General features: G+C 43.8%; 2 protein-coding genes across 8 annotated transcripts; one reads left to right on the top strand and one right to left on the bottom strand.

The window, feature by feature from the left end:
* Positions 1-2,633: 2,633 nt before the first annotated feature.
* Positions 2,634-16,278, bottom strand: LOC100825810 (ribonuclease 3-like protein 2). Of its 6 annotated transcripts, none has more exons than XM_024458641.1 (6): positions 14,949-16,276; positions 12,750-12,917; positions 11,662-12,035; positions 3,809-7,135; positions 3,607-3,702; positions 2,634-3,127 (listed from the first exon to the last, which is right to left on the bottom strand). In XM_024458641.1, exons 1-4 carry the CDS (start codon positions 15,339-15,341, stop codon positions 6,970-6,972), a joined length of 1,101 nt encoding a protein of 366 aa, XP_024314409.1. In that variant the 5' UTR covers positions 15,342-16,276; the 3' UTR covers positions 2,634-3,127; positions 3,607-3,702; positions 3,809-6,969. The 6 variants fall into 6 exon arrangements, with proteins under 6 accessions (XP_024314409.1, XP_024314411.1, XP_024314412.1 ...); XM_024458643.1 differs by lacking the exon at positions 2,634-3,127 and having other exon boundaries at positions 3,360-3,702; positions 3,809-4,501; positions 6,966-7,135; positions 14,949-16,278; XM_024458644.1 differs by lacking the exon at positions 2,634-3,127 and having other exon boundaries at positions 3,360-3,702; positions 3,809-4,211; positions 6,966-7,135; positions 14,949-16,278.
* A 985-nt stretch (positions 16,279-17,263) lies between these two features.
* LOC104582719 (cell surface glycoprotein 1) lies at positions 17,264-20,093 on the top strand. Of its 2 annotated transcripts, none has more exons than XM_010233279.3 (2): positions 17,264-18,436; positions 18,622-20,093. In XM_010233279.3, exons 1-2 carry the CDS (start codon positions 17,444-17,446, stop codon positions 18,745-18,747), a joined length of 1,119 nt encoding a protein of 372 aa, XP_010231581.2. In that variant the 5' UTR covers positions 17,264-17,443; the 3' UTR covers positions 18,748-20,093. The 2 variants fall into 2 exon arrangements, with proteins under 2 accessions (XP_010231581.2, XP_010231582.2); XM_010233280.3 differs by having other exon boundaries at positions 18,543-20,093.
* Positions 20,094-22,486: the final 2,393 nt, after the last annotated feature.

The raw sequence follows: 22,486 nt of genomic DNA, 5'->3' as shown, positions 1-22,486 counted from the left end.
GGGATAGCGCCGGTTCTGAGGCATGGCCGGCGCGTGCGTGGCGGGCTGTGGCCGTGGCTGCCGTCTTCCATGGCCGCTGGGGCGTGCGTCGCTGGTGCGAGGCAGCGCGTGAGGCCGCCGGGGCGGGTTTAGGGTTTAGGCGGGGATGGGGCTGGCGGTGCCGGTTCCGTGGCTCGCATGGTCGGATCCGGTGATGGAGGCGCCAGATCCGGGGTTGGTGGTGTGGTGCCGGATCCGGTGGGATCCGAGGTGTTGGCATGCGGCGGCGTCCCCCGTGCTGCAGGCCCGTTCTAGGCTTGGCGGGCCACGGCCATGGCGGCTCCTACGGTTGGTATGGCCAGATCCGGTGTGTGGGGCGGTTGCGGCGCCCTGGCCGGTGCCCGTGGCGGTTTTGGCGCGTGGCGTTCGGCGAGCTTTCCCGGCGCTCGCATTGGCGCGGTGGCCCCTGGTTAGGACCTTTGTCTGCGGTGGGTGTGGCGGCTGCGAGTGAAAGCTCTGCATCGACGTCGTCGGTGCCGGTGACGACGGCGTCCATGGACATCGTTTTCCTTCTTGAAGGCGTCGTTGTGCGGCTCCGCCACATCCCACCCTTCGCAAGTGAGGCGCCTCTGAGCGAAAGGTCTGACTCGGGGTCCGGGTCAGGCAACGGCGACGTCCTCGGACGTCGTATCCTCCTTGGAGGCGTTGCCTTTGGAGCCCTCGCTTGGCGACGGAGTTTGCTCGCTGCGGTGGGCTTGGTATGAGTCCTGACCAAGGAGTGCGACTTCGTACTACACGGGCTTGCTGATGCGCGAGCCGCTCCCGTCGGGGCAACCTCTTCTGTGTCCGGTCGTCGAAGAGGCTCTGCTCTGTCTACCTTCTTCTGGCGCAAGGAGCCGTTCCCTGTTCGGCGTCGTTGGAGCGGAGGAGGTCTTCGTCTTTGCAGTGGCGGCTTGTTTATTCAGTTCCTGTGTATGCTCTTTGTCAGGATTTTTCACACGGCTTTCCTTGAATAATCCGTGCATTTGTATCGGTTTTCAGGCCCTTGTTTATTCAGTTCCTGTGTATGCTCTTGGTCAGGATTTTTCACACGGCTTTTCTTGAATAATCCGTGCATCTGTATCGGTTTTCAGGCCCGGTTTTCCTCATAAACAGGACCAATTTTACTTCTAATCGAATCACGACATAATAATTTACAAGCAGTCAAAAAAACATAAAACATAATAATTTACAACCATGACGCGGTCTCGTATCGTACCAAAAATATATCATCTAAGAATTGATATGTAGTCATGAGTTCTACATGGATTGCTCTGTAGATCCTGCCTTATGAATGGGATGTCAGATGTGCCGTATTACAATAATTTTTTAGTATAATTTTTGTGTGCCACATATTGTATAAAATATGCTACTCCTAGTTTCTTTATTCGATCAATAACTAACTTTGTTCCAAAAGCATCTATCTTACGGCGATTGTATGATCTGACTAAGAAATGGAAAGAACTACGACTAAAAAGCACCGAGTAAATTGGCGGATGGTGAAAAACAAACTAAAGTTGCAAACTGTGCAAACTTCATTATAAGAAGTTCAAAAGTTCTCAAAAGAATTAAATATTTAGAGAAGTAATGTTTTATGTGTAAAATTTCGAGGCCAAACTCAACTGCATTTAGTAAAGCAAAAAAAAAAATTAGCATGAATAGTGATTCTTCACTGTTTTTGTCACTATTCATTTGTATTTTTTTTTAATTCTTTTCAAATGCATTTGAGTTCAGACTTGGAACATTTTCCGATTGCAAGAATAACGCCAACCGCCCCCCTAAAGGCCCCCCAAACGCCAAATGGGGACACCGGCACCCAAAAACTCACCCAGCCCAGCCCCGCATCTCTAAAAATTAGCCAGCGCCCCCAGGCCGCACCCAACTCGCAGTATGTGTGTGTGTGTGTGTGGGGAGGGGGGGGGGGATCGAGGACACCGGTTGAAGCCAAAAAGCAATGTGGACCGCACCTGTCTGTGAGATAATACAAACTTTCTTCCAAATTTTCGCCGGCGCCCCCTTTGTCCCTCCACTCCCCCCCCCCACCCCCACCCCCACCTGGACGGCCAGTCCCGCCATTTCCCGCATTCTCGCCGCCAATACCGCCTCGCCGACACCACCGCCGCGCCAAAGCTATGCCACCAAAGAGGGTGTGCAACGGCTCGTTCCATGGCAGCCGGCACAGCGATGATTTCATTTTATTTTTAAGTTTGATGTTATTTTGATCGCCGAAACTTGTGATGAATTTGAGTGATTTGATGGTTTGCGCCGGCCTCTGAAGCGGCGGCAAAACTTTATTTGAAATGTATTTTTTGAGGCCCGCCGTTTGGGGGTGTGGTTGGATCGCGGCCGGACCTCAAACGAAAAGGGTGCGCCCACCTAGCGCCAGACGCAATATGGGAGGGAAAAGTGGAGTTTCTCTAAGACCACACCATTGTCTAGCTACGATGAGAACAGAATGCAGTAATGCACCACCTGAAGTTACAACTTGGAACATTTTTCATTGACAACTAAGTATTCATAGATACAGATTTCAAAGAAATAACAAGATCTAAAAATTAGAAAGACATGCAAATTGAAAGACATAAATTCTATAGCTGATAGCTGCTAGAGGTTCATATCAACCTAATTTGGCTTTAATTCCTCATGCATAGCTAGAAAGATAATGATATATAATATGTACTCTCTCCGTACCATATTAAGTGACTTTCTATTACAATTATCTAAACGTATTTTAGTACATAGACACATCCATATTTAGACAAATTTGAGTCACTTGATATGGGACGGAGGGATACTTATCTATTTTCCAAGCGTAATTAATAGTCCTGGAGGTACAAAACTCAGCCAACAGGTCTTGGAGCATAATGATAAGAACAATTGCCAATATTTTCAAATAACACTATATCACTAAGAAAGTAGATGATTCTACAAATATTGATCCAAGTGGATTATTGTCCAGAATTCAGGTCACCCATGCATCTCCATTTGTATCTCTCAATTAGAAACCACAAAGGAACCAATAAATTTGACGGGCAACCGCCTTATTTTGTCGTGTCATTCCTATGCTTCAAACTCAGGCAGAAAGAAATGTGCCTTGGTCGGGTTGTATCTGATGGTGCATGGAAAAGGAAAACATGCTATCAATGCAGACATGTTCTGTATGCTATTTAAATAGTAAAGAGCATCGAACTTAGATGTGGAAAAACTATACATCAGTCTGCACAGTATAGTAAAGAGCTTCAAACTTAGATGTGGAAAATCTATACATCGTAGAGAGATTGATAGCAGAACTCCATAAGCACAGGCACCATTTTTGTCAGCACAACTAAATCAGCAAGATCAAAAGCCACAGCATAAGCACACTTGCATCTATTAAAAAATTGACGCTTGGTATCCCAGAAATCATCAATCAACCTTTTAACAGAAATATGATGGTCAAGAAAAGTAAACTTATAGCACACTTGATCAAACACATACAGAGAAATTCTGATGGAGATAAATTGATAAAGATGCACATATTAGGGCTCGGGGGAATTCGGTTCAATTTGCAGGCAGGAGTTCCATCAACAGGCAGCGGCCCTTAATTACCTGACATGGATCTCCTCCTCGCCTTCAAGAAAATCCCGGGGGTCAGCCGGTGATGGCCCCTCCATGCTCCGGCCGGTACTTTCTTCGAATTAATCCCTGCAGCAGCGCAGAAAAGCGCGTCCATCAGCGACAACAAATCTAGAGCACCCATGAACACACGACGCACGCAGGAAGATCGAGTCGAACAGAGTGAATCCCTTACCTGTCTGCGAGCATCTCCGTGTCCCAGCCCAGCTTCCTCCTACCGGCTGAGCTCAGCAGAAAACCGCAGGTCACCCAGATCCCCAAATCCGTCCATAATAATGAACCAGCGACTGGAACCGCCGCCACCAAAACGCCACCGCCAACAAAAACCCTAGCGAAAACACGTCCCCCAATCGGCGGCCGAGCTATAAGAAGGAACGGGATCAGGAGGAAGAAGAAGAACCGCTTCCGGATCAGAGAACAGTAGGAGAACACACTCCAAACCGCCACCAAACGCCACCAAATCAGTCACAGGAAGAGATGAATTGACTGAAACCACAGGGGAATACACCCTAGAAAAACACCAGCCATGGCTGCCACCGTAACACCACCACCAATAACCCCGGCCATTATGCCCCCTGCTGCATGGACGAACCCTTGTATAGGCAAAGAGTGACAGGATCAGAAGAGGAAGGAATAGCGAAACCAGATCGGTAGAGAACAGTGTGGAAGAAACGAAGAACGGACTGCCTTATCAGCATGTGTTAACACCAACTGGCAGCAGGCCTCGCAGCACCGCCCAAGCCGCCCACTGATTGACAGTAGGCCCTGACCCAGAGAAGACCCGTGGCAAAAAAAAAATGCCCAAGCCATTGTGGAGCGCTGAGAACGTGTTAGTTTCTCCCCATTTAGGGTTGAGAGTTGTGATAGTCTGTCACCAACGATAACAAACTATAAGATCTTTTAACTCGTAAGTTACATACTATATTTACAATTCGTCTTCGCCATTGGTTTTGTTTTGACTTTTGACAAGATATTCAAATGTTTCGAGGATTTATTTTTCATCTTAATAGTTACCACCTAGTAACTTATGAAGTAACTACCACTTGATACCAAGTAACCACTTGATAACTTCATATAAAATTGGATGGTAACTTTATGCATTAAAGTTATTATCCAATAATATATGCAGTTATCATTGTATTAGTAAGGCCATCTGTAATACTCCCTCCGATCCTAAATTGTTGTCGAAATATTACATGTATCTAGACGCTTTTTAAGAATAGATACATCCATATTTGGGCAAATTTGAGTCAAGAATTTAGGATCGGAGGGAGTAGTTGTAAGATAGGTGTTGGTAAAATTGTCACATATGACTTTTTCATGATGCGGCGGAGATTAAATGATGAGAGAGAGCAAAACTTGTATGAAAATTGAATTGACATACAAGCATGAAAAGGCTCCAAGATGAGATGTGAGAGCAAATATTTATATTCTCTCATCTCCTCTTGGACAGCTAAAATACAACTATAAGATGACTTGTGTGATGTATTGTTGATCGATGACATGGACACTTTAACCCACAAGCTAACACAAAAACTATTGGAAATGCACAAACAAAGTTGCCACATGGTAAATTCTCCCAAAGTAGGATGGTAACTTGCGCATTATCGCCTCGTAAGAAAAGCGTTCGATTTTTTGTTGTCGAAACATAATTAAGTGGCATCTAGTTTTGAACTCTTCGTCGTGACAAACTCACTGCTAAAGACGAATCCTAAATCGCGCTGACAGTTTGGGCTACAAAACATTTTGAATGTATGATAAAATCTTAAAGTGTTGCAGTTTTGTTTAATAAGTTATACTCCTCGTAAAGAGTAGTAGTATTTTTTATATTGGTGTCATCTCATATTTTACCTAGGGTCTCGTGATAAAAGTTGTATCTAGGATACAATAATATCTCTATTTTATAATTACAGTGCCACGTTTGATTTTTATTTTTTGTCTATGTGGCAAGGCGAAGTGACAGTCCACCTTAGAGCATTGGGAGAGGCCTAAAAGATGTGCATGAGAAGGCCGAGTTTTTTATTTATAAAGATTGAGTTTGTGGTAGGTTCGTGGCGAAGTGACAATCCACCTTAGAGCATTGGGAGAGGCCAAAAAGAAGTGCATGAGAAGGCCGAGTTTTTTATTTTCTATAAAGATTGAGTTTTTGGTAGGTTCATAAATAGGAAGAAGCAAATTAATCATTTAAAGACTGCCAATGCCATTTTCATTTATGAGCGGTATCTACAACTAATTTGGTAAAAGTCGTTGTCGACGAGTACTGGATAAACATATGAGGACCATATATGTCTACGAGATCCTGTAGGGTTCCAGCACAACGCCTTGCCATGCAAGGGTAGGACTTGGGGCAGATAATAAATATGCCTTATAGGAACCAGTATGAACTGATTAAGCAATCATTCCCCTAGTTGCTATTGCCCTTGGCTCATACTAGGATACAGGTTCCTGACCATAAGGTCCACGTCAGGTTGCATATATAAAGGACCAAGGACCCTTGCTAGAGGCCAGACCTGAGCAGTAGGGAAGCCAAGACAGATCAGATCGACAAGGAGCAACTTGGGGAAATCCAGTTTAGACTAAATTAGCTCCTCCAAAATCGATATTGTGATATAATAAATCTAATAACAGCTCATAGGCACCCTTGGCCAAAACCTGGATAAACTAGGTGTTTGTGTGTCTCTGAAGTCCACACGGTATCCTCTCATTGCCCCCAGACTATACCGTTCAGGCACTCTTTGGCAGGATCGAAGTAAAGACCCACCCCAGATGGATCATCTACAGCTGGCACCCACCGTGGGGCCATGTGTCAATTCTATTGAAACTACTTCATCAATATCATCTCCTCGGCTGGGAAACAGCAGTTTGCCCTGCTTCAAGCTGCTAAGACAGCATAACGGCTTCATGTGGACGGACGAAGCGAAAGCAACTTACTAAAAACTGAAAGAGTACCTAACAAACCCACCCATGCTGGTCCCTTCGGAACCCAACAAGACTCTCCTGTTCTGCGTGGCATGCAGATCCAGAGCAATCAGCACGCTCTTAGTTGTTAAGCGTCCAGAACAAGGCAAAGTTAAAACAAGTGCAGTGGCCGGTCTATTACTAAGCATAATGGTAAAGATAATGGCAGAGAAGATACGGAGTAGGTAGGAGAAGAGAGAGGTATCTAGGGGAAACATGGCATATTGTATTCTTTTGATGAGTGTACCGGAGAAGCAAAATGGTCAATCAATTTTCTCTTTATTTCTCCTTTTCTAGTAGGAACACGCGGCTTTCTAACACAATAACAAATGCCAATATGCAAAAGCAGACCATGCAGAACAAAAAGATCTTACACTTCTAAAGCTTTAGTAGAACTTCCAACATCTTCTGCGCGCCAGAATTCTCTGCATCCTTTACCTTTGACATCGGATCACCTATTGTGACAAATGTACCACCATCAGTTTCTACCTGAACAGAGTAGGTGAACTTCCTTTCATGTGCAGGGCCATCTTCCTTCTCTAGCCTGAAAAACAAAACGTTGAAGCAATCATGTAGAGGTGATTCACACAAAATGTAGTTATATAATCCAAACATGCCAAGCATTCAAATCCGTAATTTATCATTAGACCTTTGCTGATCATCTCAATTTAAACTAAAAAAGTCTCAAAAACACAAAACATAGTGATGTTACAATCCAAAGGAAGCAACACCTCACTTCCTCACATTGCACAATGGTTCCGGATGAATAAAATTAGCATGGCAAACCATTGACTGACCCAATACCCTGTTTCTAATTGTTGCATCAAAGCTATCTCCAGACGTAAAGACCATCAAACCATGATGAAAGAGTGAAGAGATTATTGAAATGAAGAAGTATAACAAGAGTCAAGTGAATATAACAGCTTCATGTTACTACAAAAGCAGTATGATATCATTGAAGCCGAACCTCAAGAGAACCCAGCTTGAAAAAATCATTTAGAGCACAACCTTGAGGTATCAGAACCAGTCACTTTGCCCAGCAACCAATTATGAGGTGCCTTTGACGTTCTGTCAGCCCAGCGTCTGCACCAACAGTGTGCTAAATCACCTGATATAAAACCTCAAAGGGCCCATGTGTCAGGCCCTATCCAATATTCCTATAACCCTCCACATATTCTGTTTCCCAATTCAGTTAAGCTACCCCATCTGAACCGTCTTTTCCCCTATGAGAACCCAGCCAAACCTCCATCTTCTACGATGTCGGTACTGCACCAGATCGTTAGAAAGGATGGAGTCGTCCTCTAGGCAAGCATCCAGATTGGTCCAGCTGATGAGGCCACAAGTGGCGTACTACTGTTTATGAGCCAATTGGTCAGAAGGACACCTTATTGCTGCCATGCCAGATTCACAATTTCACCAAAAACTTTATGATAAAATTGACACACTGCTTGTAGCTACCAATACCACAACAATTCAAACCCATATTCCATCCACACATTGAGAAACTAAAAAGAGAAAGCTGTAAATAGTAGCTGGAGGTACTACTATTCACAAGTCACAACTGATTTTGTCTTTCGTGTTTCACAATATGTGGATCAAACACGGATTTGAAATTCTGCAAGATGGTCACCATATAGTGTCAATGTTATTAAAATGTTTATGTATTTTTTCATGACTTTTGGATCTTCATATGGTGAGTCGGTGACCAATTGCATGTACTACCTAAAGGGTAGAATCTCATACTAGTTCCCGATTAGCTGGGTGGTAAGCAAGCAGGAACACAAGTAATTGAGGTGGATCAATCCTGAGAGGAGGTTAAACCACATTCTGAATGTCATGCACATCAAAGACTTTGGTAAGTGAGATTTCCATTTGCATCTAAACAAATAAGACCGACTGGGGTTTGCCGAGTCCTTTAAATTTTATATTGAGTTCGAGCTAGACAAAGAAAGACACATCATTAAACTTAGTTTTATTCTGAGTCCTAGTTTTGTAGGTTTTGCCAGATCTGACATTATCCGTGGTCATATCTTCTTGTTAGTTAGGTCAATAATTCATTTGACTAGGATTTGGTACTAAAATAGTAAAATTTCCTGCCACTTGGAGAATTCTTACGGTCATGTTGTTAAAACTACTGTTCTGCAAGAACTATGATGGGATCAGCATGCCAAATTAGTGCTGATTTCCATGAGTTGCACCCTATAACCAGCGACCAAGGGAGTAGAACATGATGTTGATCTTCCCACAAGGCAGATGTGGATGCCAAATGGATGGTCGTGGAGAGGCCGGCCAGATGTAGGCTCAGTCTGCACAGAGGTGCGGGAAGATGGCGTGAACAGAATGGAAAGGGTGGGGAAAGGGGAGCACAGCACGAAACAGATGACAAACAGTGGGAGAACAGGTAGGAGATAGGCGACGAAGGTTAGGGAAGTTACAGAAGGGAAGGTGGGCATACATTGGGGAAAGAGAACAAATGAGGGATAATGCCAGGATGAACTGTAATCGGCTGGTAGAAGCCTGTTTGGTGGGGTTCGTAGGAGATACACAGTCTCAAGGGAAATTTCCAGCCATCCACTCTGTATTTAATGATTACTGTTAAAAAATAAATTTACAACCTCCCCCTTCATTAAAATCAACCCGCAGTCCATGGTTGGTGATGGAATTTTATATCTGTAACCTTAAACTTTATCACAAATCAACCCACAGTCCAGGATTTCAAAAACATTTTTGAAACCCGATTGAAACATCTATGAAAATCGACTACTTCCTCCGTCCAACAAAGGATGTCTCAACTTTGACTAAATTTGAATGCATCTATACACTAAGTCATGTCTAGATACATCCAAATTTTGACAAACTTGAGATATCTTTGACAAACTTGAGACATCTTTTGTTGGACGGAGGGAGTATAACATTTATGGAACTCTGCTGCAATCTTAATGAAACTCAACTTCTGTTGATTTCTTAAATATTTCGGAAAGTAAATGTTTCAGTAGAATTCATAAATATTTCATTCAAGTTTCAAAAACTTTTTGAAAACTAAATGTTACATCGAGTTTCATACACATATTTCAACGAGTGTCAAAATTGTTTTGGAAACCATGGACTGCGTGCTGATTTTGATAAATTACAAGGTTGAAATGTAAAAATTTAACAGGAACTAATTGAATGCAAAATGGATGGTGGAGATACCCCTTGAGGCTCCAGCTAGGTGAAGAAAATCTACGTTGATAGAGAAGGGAAAGAAGATGGCATGTGGGCACATAAACTTTTCTATTCTTTTTTGATTGGTTAGATAGTTGGTCCAACATATACACCCTTGTAAGCCGCACATAGAATGTCCAGGTTGACCCTTTTATATGAAATAAGGAACAAAAGTGGAAGAGAAGTGCTATCTATATGTGGGCCCACCACATAGGTTTTCAAATTTGGCAAGGGTGTTACAATTAAGATATTTGAATAGCCTTTTGGGAAATGATTCAGCGAGTACATGTAAATAATCTTGTCCATGTAGTTGCCACTTAGTCAAAACCACTTTCGGAAACATCCTGACGGTGAAACTAATAGGTGGACGGTTTTCATACTTGAATTTAGTATTTTACACAGGTTTGGAGCTCTAGATTGAAAAGCCAGACTCAAGCCAATATTTGAATATGAAAGTTTTTTCTTTTAGTAATACCGTAGCCATACCGCATGAAAATGTTGAATTCATGTTTTCCTTAAAATGTGCAGAGTGTGCTCAATTCATTTCATAGGTTCCCAAGGGGTATCTCTATTGCAAATCATGATTTAGGTGAAATCATAAAACAATCATCAAACATTAGAAGATTGCTTATGCAGCATAGAATTACTCTTTGCAATTCGGAGTTCGAATTCATTATGGACTTAGAAGCAAGAAAATAGAAGTTTGATATAAATAATTAGTTCTGTCTTTCAGTTTCTAATTTATTTTTGATTTTCTTGTTTCAGATATTTCCATTTCTACATTTACTGTTGACATTGTTGCTTCATAGATTTCCTAAGAGGCAAAAACAATTTGTTGTTCAAATCAAAGTGGTTTCCAAGATTGCATCTAACTGATGGTTTGGACAAGTCTATTCCAGTCCTATGGAGAACAAAATAGTTCTGACTTGGTAACTGGCTAAATGAACACTATTGCAAGATACTTCCTCTTTTCATAAAGAATGGCGCCCACACATTTCGTAGTTGAATTTTGAGCATAAATTAGACCAATAATATGTTGATTATGTGTTACTCCCTCTATTCCTAATTAATTGGCGCTGGGAATTTTGCAAAATAAAACCTTGCTATTTCCCAAAATCAACCTGCAGTCCACGTTCTACCAGAACTTTTGCAAAAAAAACCTGTAGTTTTTCGAAAAAACGCGCAGTCCACGTTCAATTGAAGATGTGTACCGCAGGTTGATTTCGTAAATTAACAGGGGCATTTTTGCAAAATGGCCTGCGCCAATTAATTAGGAACGGAGGGAGTATAAATTTAATACCATTGGAAACTATTTTCAAATACGAATCCAATGATAGAATTTTGTTAGCACGTAACCCACATATCATTGGTCTAATTGTTGGTCAAAGTTAAACCTCGAAATGCGTGGGCGCCATCCTTTGTGAAAAGGAGGGAGTAAGTGGTAATAGAAAGTGAAATTATAATGAAAAACAAAATATAAGGTGCAGGAAAGAATAGGCGTGCTTAAGACATCCAGAGCAATAAACCAGATTATCAACAAACATTACTAGTGTATGTGTGAAAAAGATATGCCTGATCTGAAGAGTATTGCAGGAAAGACTAAACCGATATCTTACAGTATTTGTCCCACACGCATACCTAGGGTGCAACAAAGTTGAGTAATAATTGATGGAATTAGAACATCCTTGTTTCTATTAGAGATACTATTGATCTATCTAGTGAAGAAAAATAAGATATATTCACTAAATATGACTACAATTTCGCACCCCCTAGGTACCCATGCGGGACAGACATTGTGCCACTAGGTAGTACTCCGTAATAAACATGACAAATGGAACTAAGAACTGGCATAGTCAAGGATCTTACTTAAAGATGGGTTTTGGCCAATGCTTCCGGCTGCACTGCTCATTAAGTTTCTGCTTGCATTCCCTAAGTTCACCAACCTCAACCCTGGATATATGTCCAACCCCAGTTGTCAACACTTGTTGTTTGGCACCACCAAGAAGGTTGCCTAATGCATTCCGCGCAGCATTGAGCTTAGCAATTGTCCTCTGCTCTGAGGAGCCCATCCCAACAAGTTCCCCACTAACAAATACATTTGCCACCGTCGTTCCACCCTTCTGCCAAATGTTGAACTGTGGAATCTTCCCATGTTTCTGGCAGAGTTCATGCAATGTAGACACAGGTTGCTCATCTATTGTTTCTGCCGTGATAATAGGCTCAAAGAGCCACCTCGTAACCTAAATAATAAACACTGGTCTGATTATCATCACCACTTATTCCAAATAAACTAATCTCCATAAAGTAAATATGAACCTTGGGAAGGTGCAGCCATCTAAAACAAATCAAGAGAAGCAAAGGCATCAGTTAAAATGGATGGGAGCAGCAGCAGCTTGGGAGGAAGCAAAGGCATCAGTGAAGCTCTTCAAGGCTTCGAGCAGGGGCTGCCCGGCGGATTAATCCCGATTAATCGGTTGTCAGACCGATTAATCGGCTTGGGCGATTAACTGCGGCGATAACTGTTAATCTGCACGGTGGTCTGCCGATCAGCGATTAATCGGCCGATTAATCGCTGAATCAGCCGATTTCTTGAACAATGCGTATTATAATTAAAAATTAATACGCCCTCCAGTCTTCGCAAGCTTGACATTTTGGACACTGACACCGGCATTCACATGTAACTTTGACCCCTAATTTGTATTATTATATATTTTTAACCACTAATAAAATTATGACACCACAAAAGTACTTTTCAAGACAAATCAACACATTGATTCCCAATAGTCAAATGTAAATATCTTCAAAAATATAGGTAACCAGATCTTCTAGAGTTTGACTAGACAATTGTCCAAAACTTCAAGCTTCCAAAGACAGGAGAAAATAGTTAGTTTATTTGTTGGAGACCTAAAGTCAACGTTGTGCAACGGAGAACAATATAAGAAATGGCTAAAAACCTTCCAGAGCTTCTCAAGGTCAAATTTGCAATCCACATAGACAGCAGCTGCAATGGCCTCAACTATATCAGCGAGCACCTTGGGAGCCTTGACAACACTACCACCATAAGGTGCGGCGCCAAGGTCATCCTCTAGCTCTTGTTTCACTGACTCAATAAACTGGCCTACCTGCATAATTTAAAGGCATACAAAGTAAGAAAACAATGATCACCAAAACAGTCGGTCTAATAACCACATTGCACTGAGAACTAGAATCAGAACTAATAAATGTTTTTAAGCTTTTAGATAGCTGTGGGGAAATGTTTGATAAAAACTATGTACATTTGGCCAGTCACAGTGCTTGGATAGCCAGATACTATGAACTAGAAACAGCAGCAGGCATGTACAGTTCGCCCTATCGCTGTGCTATTAGGTCAAAGTTTTCTTTGCTTTCTGTTGTTTTTCTGTTTACCCTTTCCATGCTTCCATCTTTGTTTTGGTCTATTGGCAGTCGTGTTGTATGTTTGCCGGCATCATGACATTTTCTTCTAATAAAAAGATGACGCGCATTTTGGTGCGTCTTTGCGAAGAGATGTGTATCTATAAAAATGGAAATATAAAACTAAATTTTGTCATGTTTAAGAGGTTTAAATGAACGTGGTTAGACAACAGGTGTTGTAATGAACTAGCCAGTTATTGTCAGAAATAGATTTCATAGCAAGGATGGGAGACATAAAATCTGCAATATGTTATTAAGTGCGGTCGAACTTCGAATTTAGAAGTGAAAAAAAGAACATCTTCACATCCGTATTTGTGTGTGTTTATGATATAAAGTGGGTGTGTTGCTAATGGACTGCAAGGCAACTGGCACATGAGTGACACTTCAGTCTTGAGGAAGACAAAAAAGATATATCAATGTCAAATTGACACGAAGATGCAAACTACATGTGGTTAAGTGAAAGTATTGGTTAAACCTATTGTTCATCAACCAAATAACAACCTGGGATTTTGTGCAGCTTCAATGATAGTAGTACTTTATGCTGATTTCTAGACCTGGTGGGGCAAGTATGAGTGTCTATCTTTCAACTACTAGGCAACAAACTTTGCTTAAGCTGTAAACAAGGTTGCCAAGTGCTCACACTCCAAGGGATTCATCAAATTAATTTAACTACGTTCAGAAGGTATATTAGATGTACACAAAGAAACAAAGAGATTGGTCTGTCAGGATTGAAATAAATAAACAGTTTGTCATTACTGAGAAGTATAATTTACCATTGGGAGATCGTGCACCTCAGTTTATCATCTGATGTCATCAGAACCATGCACTGTTAAATCATATTGGCCTAAACTCAGAAACACGCATATTTCTAGCATTTGGACTAATGACAGCTGGTTACTCTACTCCTAGACTAGGCGGCAAGGCAACCACCTAACAATGGTACTTTAGAGAACAACTTTACCCGTTACCATTTCTTTTGAAAGAAAGAGGCAGGAGACTGCCTCTATATTGATAAAGAAAGAGTAAACTCCACAATACGAAAGCTAAGGACAAATAATTAAATTCCTTAGATCAAAACTAAGTTGTGATGAGTCATAGATGCTTTGAGAGTCAAAGTTACACTTGGGGCCCGAGATTTTACAAAGGAATAGATTTTTTTCCATCATACAACTGTTGCATATGGAATCCTGTTAAATACACAATCAGTGATTGTATCTCTAGAGAATAAGTTCTTCTAAATTGAGAATAATCACTTTGTGAAGTCTGTCAGGATTTAAATCCCGTTGAGTACATTTTACACATAATAAACACGCAGGGATGCACTTCCATAGAATATTCTCCCAGATCACCAACCAATTATAGTTTGCTGTTACAGAACAAAAACGGATCTTGTAATCTGAATACCGGAATACCCTTGTAAATGGTGTTTCAGAGAATGTTTCTTACGGAGATCCAATTGAATATTTATCTCACAATGAACGCTACAAGCCTGTAAATTTTTAACTAAAAAGTTATTGTAATTTGATATTTGAAGGTTTTCTTACAATTACTAGATTAGTAATTACGAGTTAAAGGCCTTCTGTTCAGCGACAAATAAAAACCGTACATCAGGAACTAATATCACATTTTGCACCGGGCCTCGAAATTCTCTGGTACGGCCCTGACACATATAAGAGCAGAGCATTTGTGATTTGCAAAATCCATGACTCAGAGGAGCATACCAACAGGTCCAGCCGAGGACAGGCGCGCCGGAGCAGCGGGTAGAGGTCGTGGCGCACGGCAACGCGCGCTAGCTTCTCGGTTGAGATGTTGGCAGACCGGAGTGTGGAGAGCGCTCCTGGGCCGATGGTGGGGTTGGTCAGGTACAGGAAATTGGAGAAGGCGTTGCCGAGCGCCGCGTCCCCGACGAACTCGAGCCGCTGGTACGAGACGGAGCCGTCACCGAAGGACTGATGGGTGAGCGCCTCCTCAAGCAGGCCGCGGTCGTGGAACTGGTAGCAAAGAAGCCGCTCGACGCGGGCCGCCGCCTCCGACCGGTCCGCCACGAAGCCCGGCAGCAGGAGTGTCACGGGCTCCGGCGGCGGTGGGCCGCGCTTGCGGGAGCCAGGATTCATTGCTGGTGGTGCGCGTCGTCGTTTAGGTTTTCGGGAGTTTTAGGTGGGGGAGAGGTGTCTGGTAGAATTGGGAAGTAAAATTAGAGAAAGAGAGGTGTCTGTAGGCCCCGCTCGGAAACAATGTAAAATTCAACACCTCAAACACTTGGCTTCCTCCGTTTCTAAATACTTGCCGTTATTTTAGCATAAAATTCAACACCCGCAAACACTTACTTCCGAACGGAGGAAGTATAAGTGTATTTTATCGAGTATCAAAATTACTGACGAATCAAAATCCCCCTGTGTTTACAGTGATTGGGAGAAGAAGATGCGGCTGGTTTCCGTTTGATATTCACTAAAAATCCAAGAATTGAGCACCACCAAAAAAATTGGATCAAATCATCATATCAAAATTGAAAAATCCAAATCAGATCACCACCCAGAAATTCGATCAAATCAAAGAAGCATGGGAGTTCGGCGGTCGCCGCCGCCGCCTCCTCCGATCCCCCCACCGCTGCCGCACCGCGCCGCCTACGCTTGATGCCGCTGCCGCATCGCCGCCGCCGTGGCTGCCAGATGCCACCGTCTAGATCCCGTAATCGCCGCCTCCGCTCGATCCCATCACCGCCTCCGCCAGACGCCACCGTCAACGTTAGAGCCTGTCACTACGCCACCTCCACCACCTCCTGTGGTCGCAGGTGCCTCCGCGATGGATGGCACCTTCGCCGCCGGATCCACCTCCCTCGATCCCGTCGCTACAGGCGCTCGATCTGTCTCGCTATGGATTTGCATTAGAGGTTTTTTAAAACAGACCTCGTGACCTCTGTGAGATTATCCGCCCATAATGGATTGGAAACGAGGGGAAAGAATACCAAAGAGACGAACCAAGTGCGTTTTGTGGGTTGCACGGGAAAAGAAGTGGGCTCCGTATTTTACGCCTGTAATCGGCCTAAAAATGACATTCCAATCGGACCCGTAGTAATAGAAGTTTTCGGGGAGGAGACTCGCGTAGGCTTTTTAGGATGTGTCGAGCTCTGTCGATGTCGAAGCAAGAAAAAGAAATCTACGAACAAAATGAGTGGAACTTGCAATTTCGTTGTATATATATCTCGACCAGATCGAAAAGGCGATATTAGTTAGCCAGTGATCGGTGGTAGCTTTACCACAATAAATGGCATGATGGATAGGCACGACTGCAAACATGGTAGTACTACCCTGGTGTTACGTTCGCGTGGCGGATGAAAAGATGATTTGCCCCTAGCACCTTTAAGGCCTACTAGCCGTTAGACCTTTGCACCGCCTTCTGCCACTCGAGTTAATTTGGGCCAATGGACCGAAGTAGGGGAAATACAGCTAGAGTATTGTGTGGGCTGCGCGAAATACAGAACGGTGAAGCCCATAGAACAAGTGCACATCATTATTAGATGTTTTTTTAGACAAAAGTTAAGCCATATAACGAACATACGTGCATCAGCGAACAACTTGGATGGTAGACCGAAGGTCTCGTTTTGGCGTCGTCCATGGATGGTGAAGAAGGCCATGGCACCGACGAGTGAAACCGCGACGAGAACCCGCCGTTACGATGCGGCGATGAAGCTAAAAAGTTGTCTTCCTTTCCTTGTGCGAGCCAAAGACATGCACGTTCTTATTTCCTCCTTCCTTGTGGTACCCCTGCCATCTCGTTTCCACATATGCTCCGATGCTCCGGTACTTCAAGTATCCAAATTGGAGCAGTAGTATTAAGGACATGTTAAAGGGTGAGCCTGCCTCCATTTGTTCATTTAGGGGATTTTTTTAAGTTCATTTAGGGGCTTTTTTAAGGCCATTTAGGGGCTTTTTGGTATAATGGAGAAGGACAAAAGACCATGATTTCTCATTTCACTTTTTTTCATTTTTAATCTATTTCTCATTTCACTTGCTGGAGATTGGAGAAGCATTGACACCTTAACAGTCTCTCTTTCTCTGTGGATTCAATTCCCCAATGAAGGCCACCGGCGCGGCGCATCCGCAACGAATCGACTTCCCTCTTCCCTTGAAAAGCTCACTCCATCCAGCGATAGCCCAAAGACTCTCCCAGTCTCTTCCCCTCCCCCACCCAAACCGTCTTCGCCATTGTTGTTGCCATGGCTAGAATCCGCCGCAAAGTTGGAATCCCGGCCGAGAAACCACCGCCGGAGCCCCAAGTCACCGAGAAACCACCGCCGGGACAGGAGGAGGAGGTTGCCATGGCTGCCAAGCGCGGCCGTAAACCCGAAATCCCGGACTGCTCGGTAGAGTTGGGGCTCAACAGCGTCCCGGTGGAGCCTCAAGTCGCCGAGAAACCGCCGCCGGAGGAGGTCGAGCAGTCCAAGGAAGCGGAAAGGGAGGGGGAGCAGTCCGATCTGCATTCATCAAGCAAGGAGGAGCAGTGTGAGGATGAGGATGAATCCATGGAAGATGAAGCAGCGGACGAGTCTGCACCAAGCAAGGGGAGGAACGGCGTCAAGAAGCCCGCACCATCTGCCAGGGTTGCCGAGGCCAAGAAACCGCCTCCGTCTGGCAACAACAAGAGGAGGAGCAATGAGGTGGGGGAGCAGTCTGATCTGCACTCAGCAAGCAACGAGGAAGCGGAGCAATCCATGGAAGAGGAAGCAGCGGGCGAGTCTGCGTCTGCTCTGCAGTCACCGAGCAAGGGGAAGAGGGGCGGCAAGAAGCCCGCACCATCTGCGGCCAGGGATGTGGAGGCCGAGATTCCACCCGGCCACAAGAGGAGGAGGAGGAGCAATGAGGAGCCGGTTCCAAGCCCCAGGCCCAACAAGAGGAACATGCTCACTAGGTCGCACCAGACAGAGGTTCCAAGTCCCACTCCCAGCAAGAGGAACATGGTCACTAGGTCGCACCAGCCAGAGGTGCCAGCACCGGAAGAACATGAACCAGAGGATGAAGGTCATGAACCAGAGGATCCGGAAGAACATGGACCGGAGGATGAAGGTGCAGGGATTATCAAGGGTAAGAACAAGAAGAACAAGAAGATGCGCAAGCCTGCACCGGAAGAACATGGACCAGAGGATCAAGGGGCAGAGGTTATCAAGTTCAAGAAGCGCAAATCGGTAGGATCAAGCCAGCTCAGCAACAAGGTGAGCGAGCCGGAGTCCCCTGTTTTTGCTTTCTTTGGTTCCTTTCTTTTTCTCTGTATTTAGTCGCACTAGGATGTTAATCACCTACTTTTTATTACTTAAAAAGAGGTGAGCTGGGCACTTGCAAGGTAAAGAGAATCAGGCGTGAATGGGCTCCAAATGACGAGATCCTGATCCTCGAGCAGGTCATCAATTACCGCCACACCCATGGGGATCCCCCACAAGTCAAGGACAGAAGCGGCTTCTTTGAATCTCTCCTCGAGCAGCTTGGGGACCAGAGCTTAGAACTCCGTCCGTACTGTCAAGGATAAAGTGTCCAGTCTAAGGCGCCGCTACTTCCAGAAGAAGCACAAATCTACTACTGAGCATGGTAAACGCCTTGACAATCTCTCTGAGCAAGCCTGGGGCAAACCTTCCCAAGTTGGGGCTAAGGATAGCAGTCGCCGAAATCTCTCCAAGAAAGCATCGCGGAAACATTCCCGAAAGGATAGCAATGGCGGCAAGACCGCGGGCAAGAGCTTTGAGGAAATGTGTGAGATGTACCCTCTCCTTGCGCAGGAGGTGGAGCTTATTGCGGATATAGATCCTTCCGCTAAAAGCTCGTTCGCTAGAATAGATGCTGAGGTGGCATGTCAGTTGGAGAAACAGCTTGATGCAGGCACAGGTTTCCCAGGTTAGGCAGACACTAGCTGGTGAGCTGGCAGAAGCTTGCTAGGTCAGGAACTGATGTCATGTTTGCCTCTTCGTTTTGAGCCCGAGAAAGATTGTGCTACCTTTCTCACTTATCAGCATGCATCAGCATCACCATATGTTTCAAACAACTGCTCGGTGTAGGGCTTATTCGGTTCCTAGGAATTTGAAACCATAAGGATAGGAAAAGTAGAGAATTGGAGTGTGCATGACATTTCATTCCTTAGGAATTTAAAATGAGGTCCTACCTAATGCTTAAAAACCTTAGGAATTAGACTAATTTGGACTCAATCCTTAAAAATCTAACACTTCCATTCCTATAAAACGAATGCTACACGTAGGAAAAATTCCTAAGGCTTGAAATCCTGTAAAATTCCTATAAGATTCCTGCAAACCGAATAGGTAGCTTAATTCCAGATCTTGTATGTGCATGTTTTATGTGTTGTGATTAACTGCACCAAGTTTAATGGGAGCTTAATTCTAGATCTTTATGTGCATGTTTCCTATGTCGTGATTAACTGGTTATTTTAGGGATTGAGTTTATATTTTCTTACTTGTGAAGTCATAATTTTTACTTTGCAACATCAGTTTTAGTGCTCATGTCGGATAGCAACTACTTCCTCCGTCCAACAAAAAATGTCTCAAGTTTGTCAAAATTTGGATATATCTAGACATGAGTTAGCGTATAGATGCATTCAAATGTAATCAAAGTTGAGACATCCTTTGTTGAACAGAGAGAGTACTATATCTCTTATGTCCAGATTATATGTTTGCTAAATCTAAAAAAAAATGTGTTACATGCCTCTTTTTTAATGTTAAAGGAAAAAATAGATCAGATTTTGCTTTGCAATATGTGTCGTGAGCTTCTTTTAATTTAGCACACACTTGTTATGGGCCATTGTATGTGGAAATATCTCACGAAGATTTCTCAGGGAATATCTCAACATAATATTTTTGACGGCATAAATTTTTCACTTTCAAAGTTGAGTAATGTTTATACTTGTGTAGCCATTCCTTGGTAGCTTAGCTTTCCTAGATATATCTGACAAAAAAAGGTGTCTTCGCAAAAAAGAAAAAACAAAAGGTGAGATGCCCTTCAGATTGCGTGAGTGGTCATGAGCATAACTAGAATAAGTCAACAGTAAGTTGCAGACTGCACTTGCCCCAATTTTGTGAAATGATCAGCTGGGAAGATCAATGATGTCGTGCCTCGCCATAAGAATCTTGCCCGAGTTTGTTCATCGCTGCCTACCAAAGAAAATGATCTGTATGCATGGTGGGATCCCCAGTAGTCCCAGCTTCACTGTTTGTGATATGTAACCTTTTCTTATGTTCCAAGTGCCAAAAGGAAAGCAAATGTGAGTGAATTTGACATCAAGTTTAGATCTCTGAAGAAGCGAAATTCAGAGTTCCTTAGACAAAATTAAGCCATATAACGAAATTCAGAGATCCATCAGTCAAGACCATACGTGCATCAGCAAACAACTTGGATAGTAGACCCGCTGTCCTTGGAAGGCGAAGAAGGCCATGGCCTGACGAGAACCCGCCATTTTGATGCCGGCGACGAAGCCGGCATGCCGAAAAGTTGTCTTTCGCTGCATGTTAATCTATTTTACATACGCATCTTAAATATTCCGATGATCCCTTAAAAGATACCCAAGTCTGGACACACTAGCAAGCTTGTTGCTTTCTATCAGTAGAGACCAGAGGAACAAATCAAAAGTAAAACACGGTCTACTTTAGGCAAGTGAGTTCAAGGACAAAAGGCATGAACCTCTCCATCTGCTCACTCAGTCATCTTGTCACTCACTAGAATGAAATGCAAGCTGTCCATCTGCTTGGTCACCGCAACCAGAGCAAGCAGAAGAGAAATACTAATTGCAGCACTGAAAGTGAAAAAACAACGACTGAAAATACAAAATATGAGCACTGCAAGCGTACTTGCATATGCTGTCATGCTGATCAGCATATGAGCATCACCTCAATACCATTTCAGATTGAGCACGGAAAATACAAGATGTGAGCAATGAAAGTTAACATCTGCACTGATATATCATATTTCCATTCAAACAAGAAACAAAGCTAACAAACAATGCTCAATCTGAATAATGGCTCTGAACTCATGGAATAGAAGTAAATGAATTCAAAGAAAGAAGTGGTCTATCTGAATAACGGCTCTGAAAGCTAACAAAGAAGCCATTCAAATTCTGAAAAACTGCTTCCAATGTGGAGAGAATTCATTCAAACTCTGAAGAAATTTGTACTTTGCACTTTGTGCTTCACAAACAAGATGCACATGATCTATTTTGCAGTACAAGAAGATGCAGTTTGATAGTAGCAACCAGTACTCCAATGTTCTAGTTTTCAGAAAAAGATTGCAGAATGCACCTTAACAGAATGCACCTTAACGCCTTTCTTCTCTTGTGGAGTAATGCACATGGTGGAGCCGGAGCCCACACTGAGATCGGGACCGACAACCGGCAGCGTGCGATCCAGCCGCTACCTCTAGGTCCACGGCCACCTGAACCGCCGAGGAGCACGAGGGAGGTGCTCAGACGCGGCGAGGCGTGACTGATAATACTCTGGCCAGGAGGCGGCCGGCGAGCGCGGCAGCGGAAAGGAAGGTGGCAGCAGATCCGGCGGCGGTAGGAGTTGGTCGAGCGAGAGTGAAAGAGGTGGCACGGGGCATCGTGGATAGGCTAGACTGCTAGAGCACGAGGCCGCCCTCTTCTTCTCCTGGCCGCAGTGGCAACATGCGATTCCCTCTCCAAGGCCTCACCTTCTCTACGGACGGGGTCAGCAGGTTGTTCCTGCCAGGTCCAAGCGTTTTTGACATGTGGACCTGACCTGTCAGAAATTATTAGTTTTCAAACGTACGGCCCAACTCGTTCAAGGACCAAAACGGGCGCGCCAAATGAATGCCCAACCTGTACCGCTGCCTTCTTCCGCGTTTGAATTACGCGCCACGCACTGTGCTGGCCCATCTTTGCTATGCCTGACCTGGACCTTTCTTGAACAGTCTTTTACAAGTGCAACAGCACATCAACTTTAAAAGGTTAACTACCTTGCAGATAAGCGCGCTTTGCCACGCCAGATAACAACAGGTCAACAAAGTCTGAGATGTTTACTGTAACATTAATAAACACCATTTGAAACAATAGGAAGCACTTTGTAACAGAATTAATCCATAAGCATGCACTAAATTACACAAAAAAAAAATCCAAAGGTGGATTTTCTATTAAGTAGCACTGCAATTCCCGGTATAGCCTGGTGAACTTAAAGAGGTGCAAGAACCTTGACTTTCTCATCTCCTATGTGCTCAGGGCTAAGAGAGAGGCTTTGGGCATAAATTTGCCCAAA

The sequence above is a fragment of the Brachypodium distachyon genome, chromosome 2 (genome assembly GCF_000005505.3).
Source record: "Brachypodium distachyon strain Bd21 chromosome 2, Brachypodium_distachyon_v3.0, whole genome shotgun sequence".
NCBI lineage: Eukaryota > Viridiplantae > Streptophyta > Magnoliopsida > Poales > Poaceae > Brachypodium > Brachypodium distachyon.
Note: the sequence above shows the minus strand (reverse complement) of the source record. Positions and strands in the feature narration are given on the sequence as shown.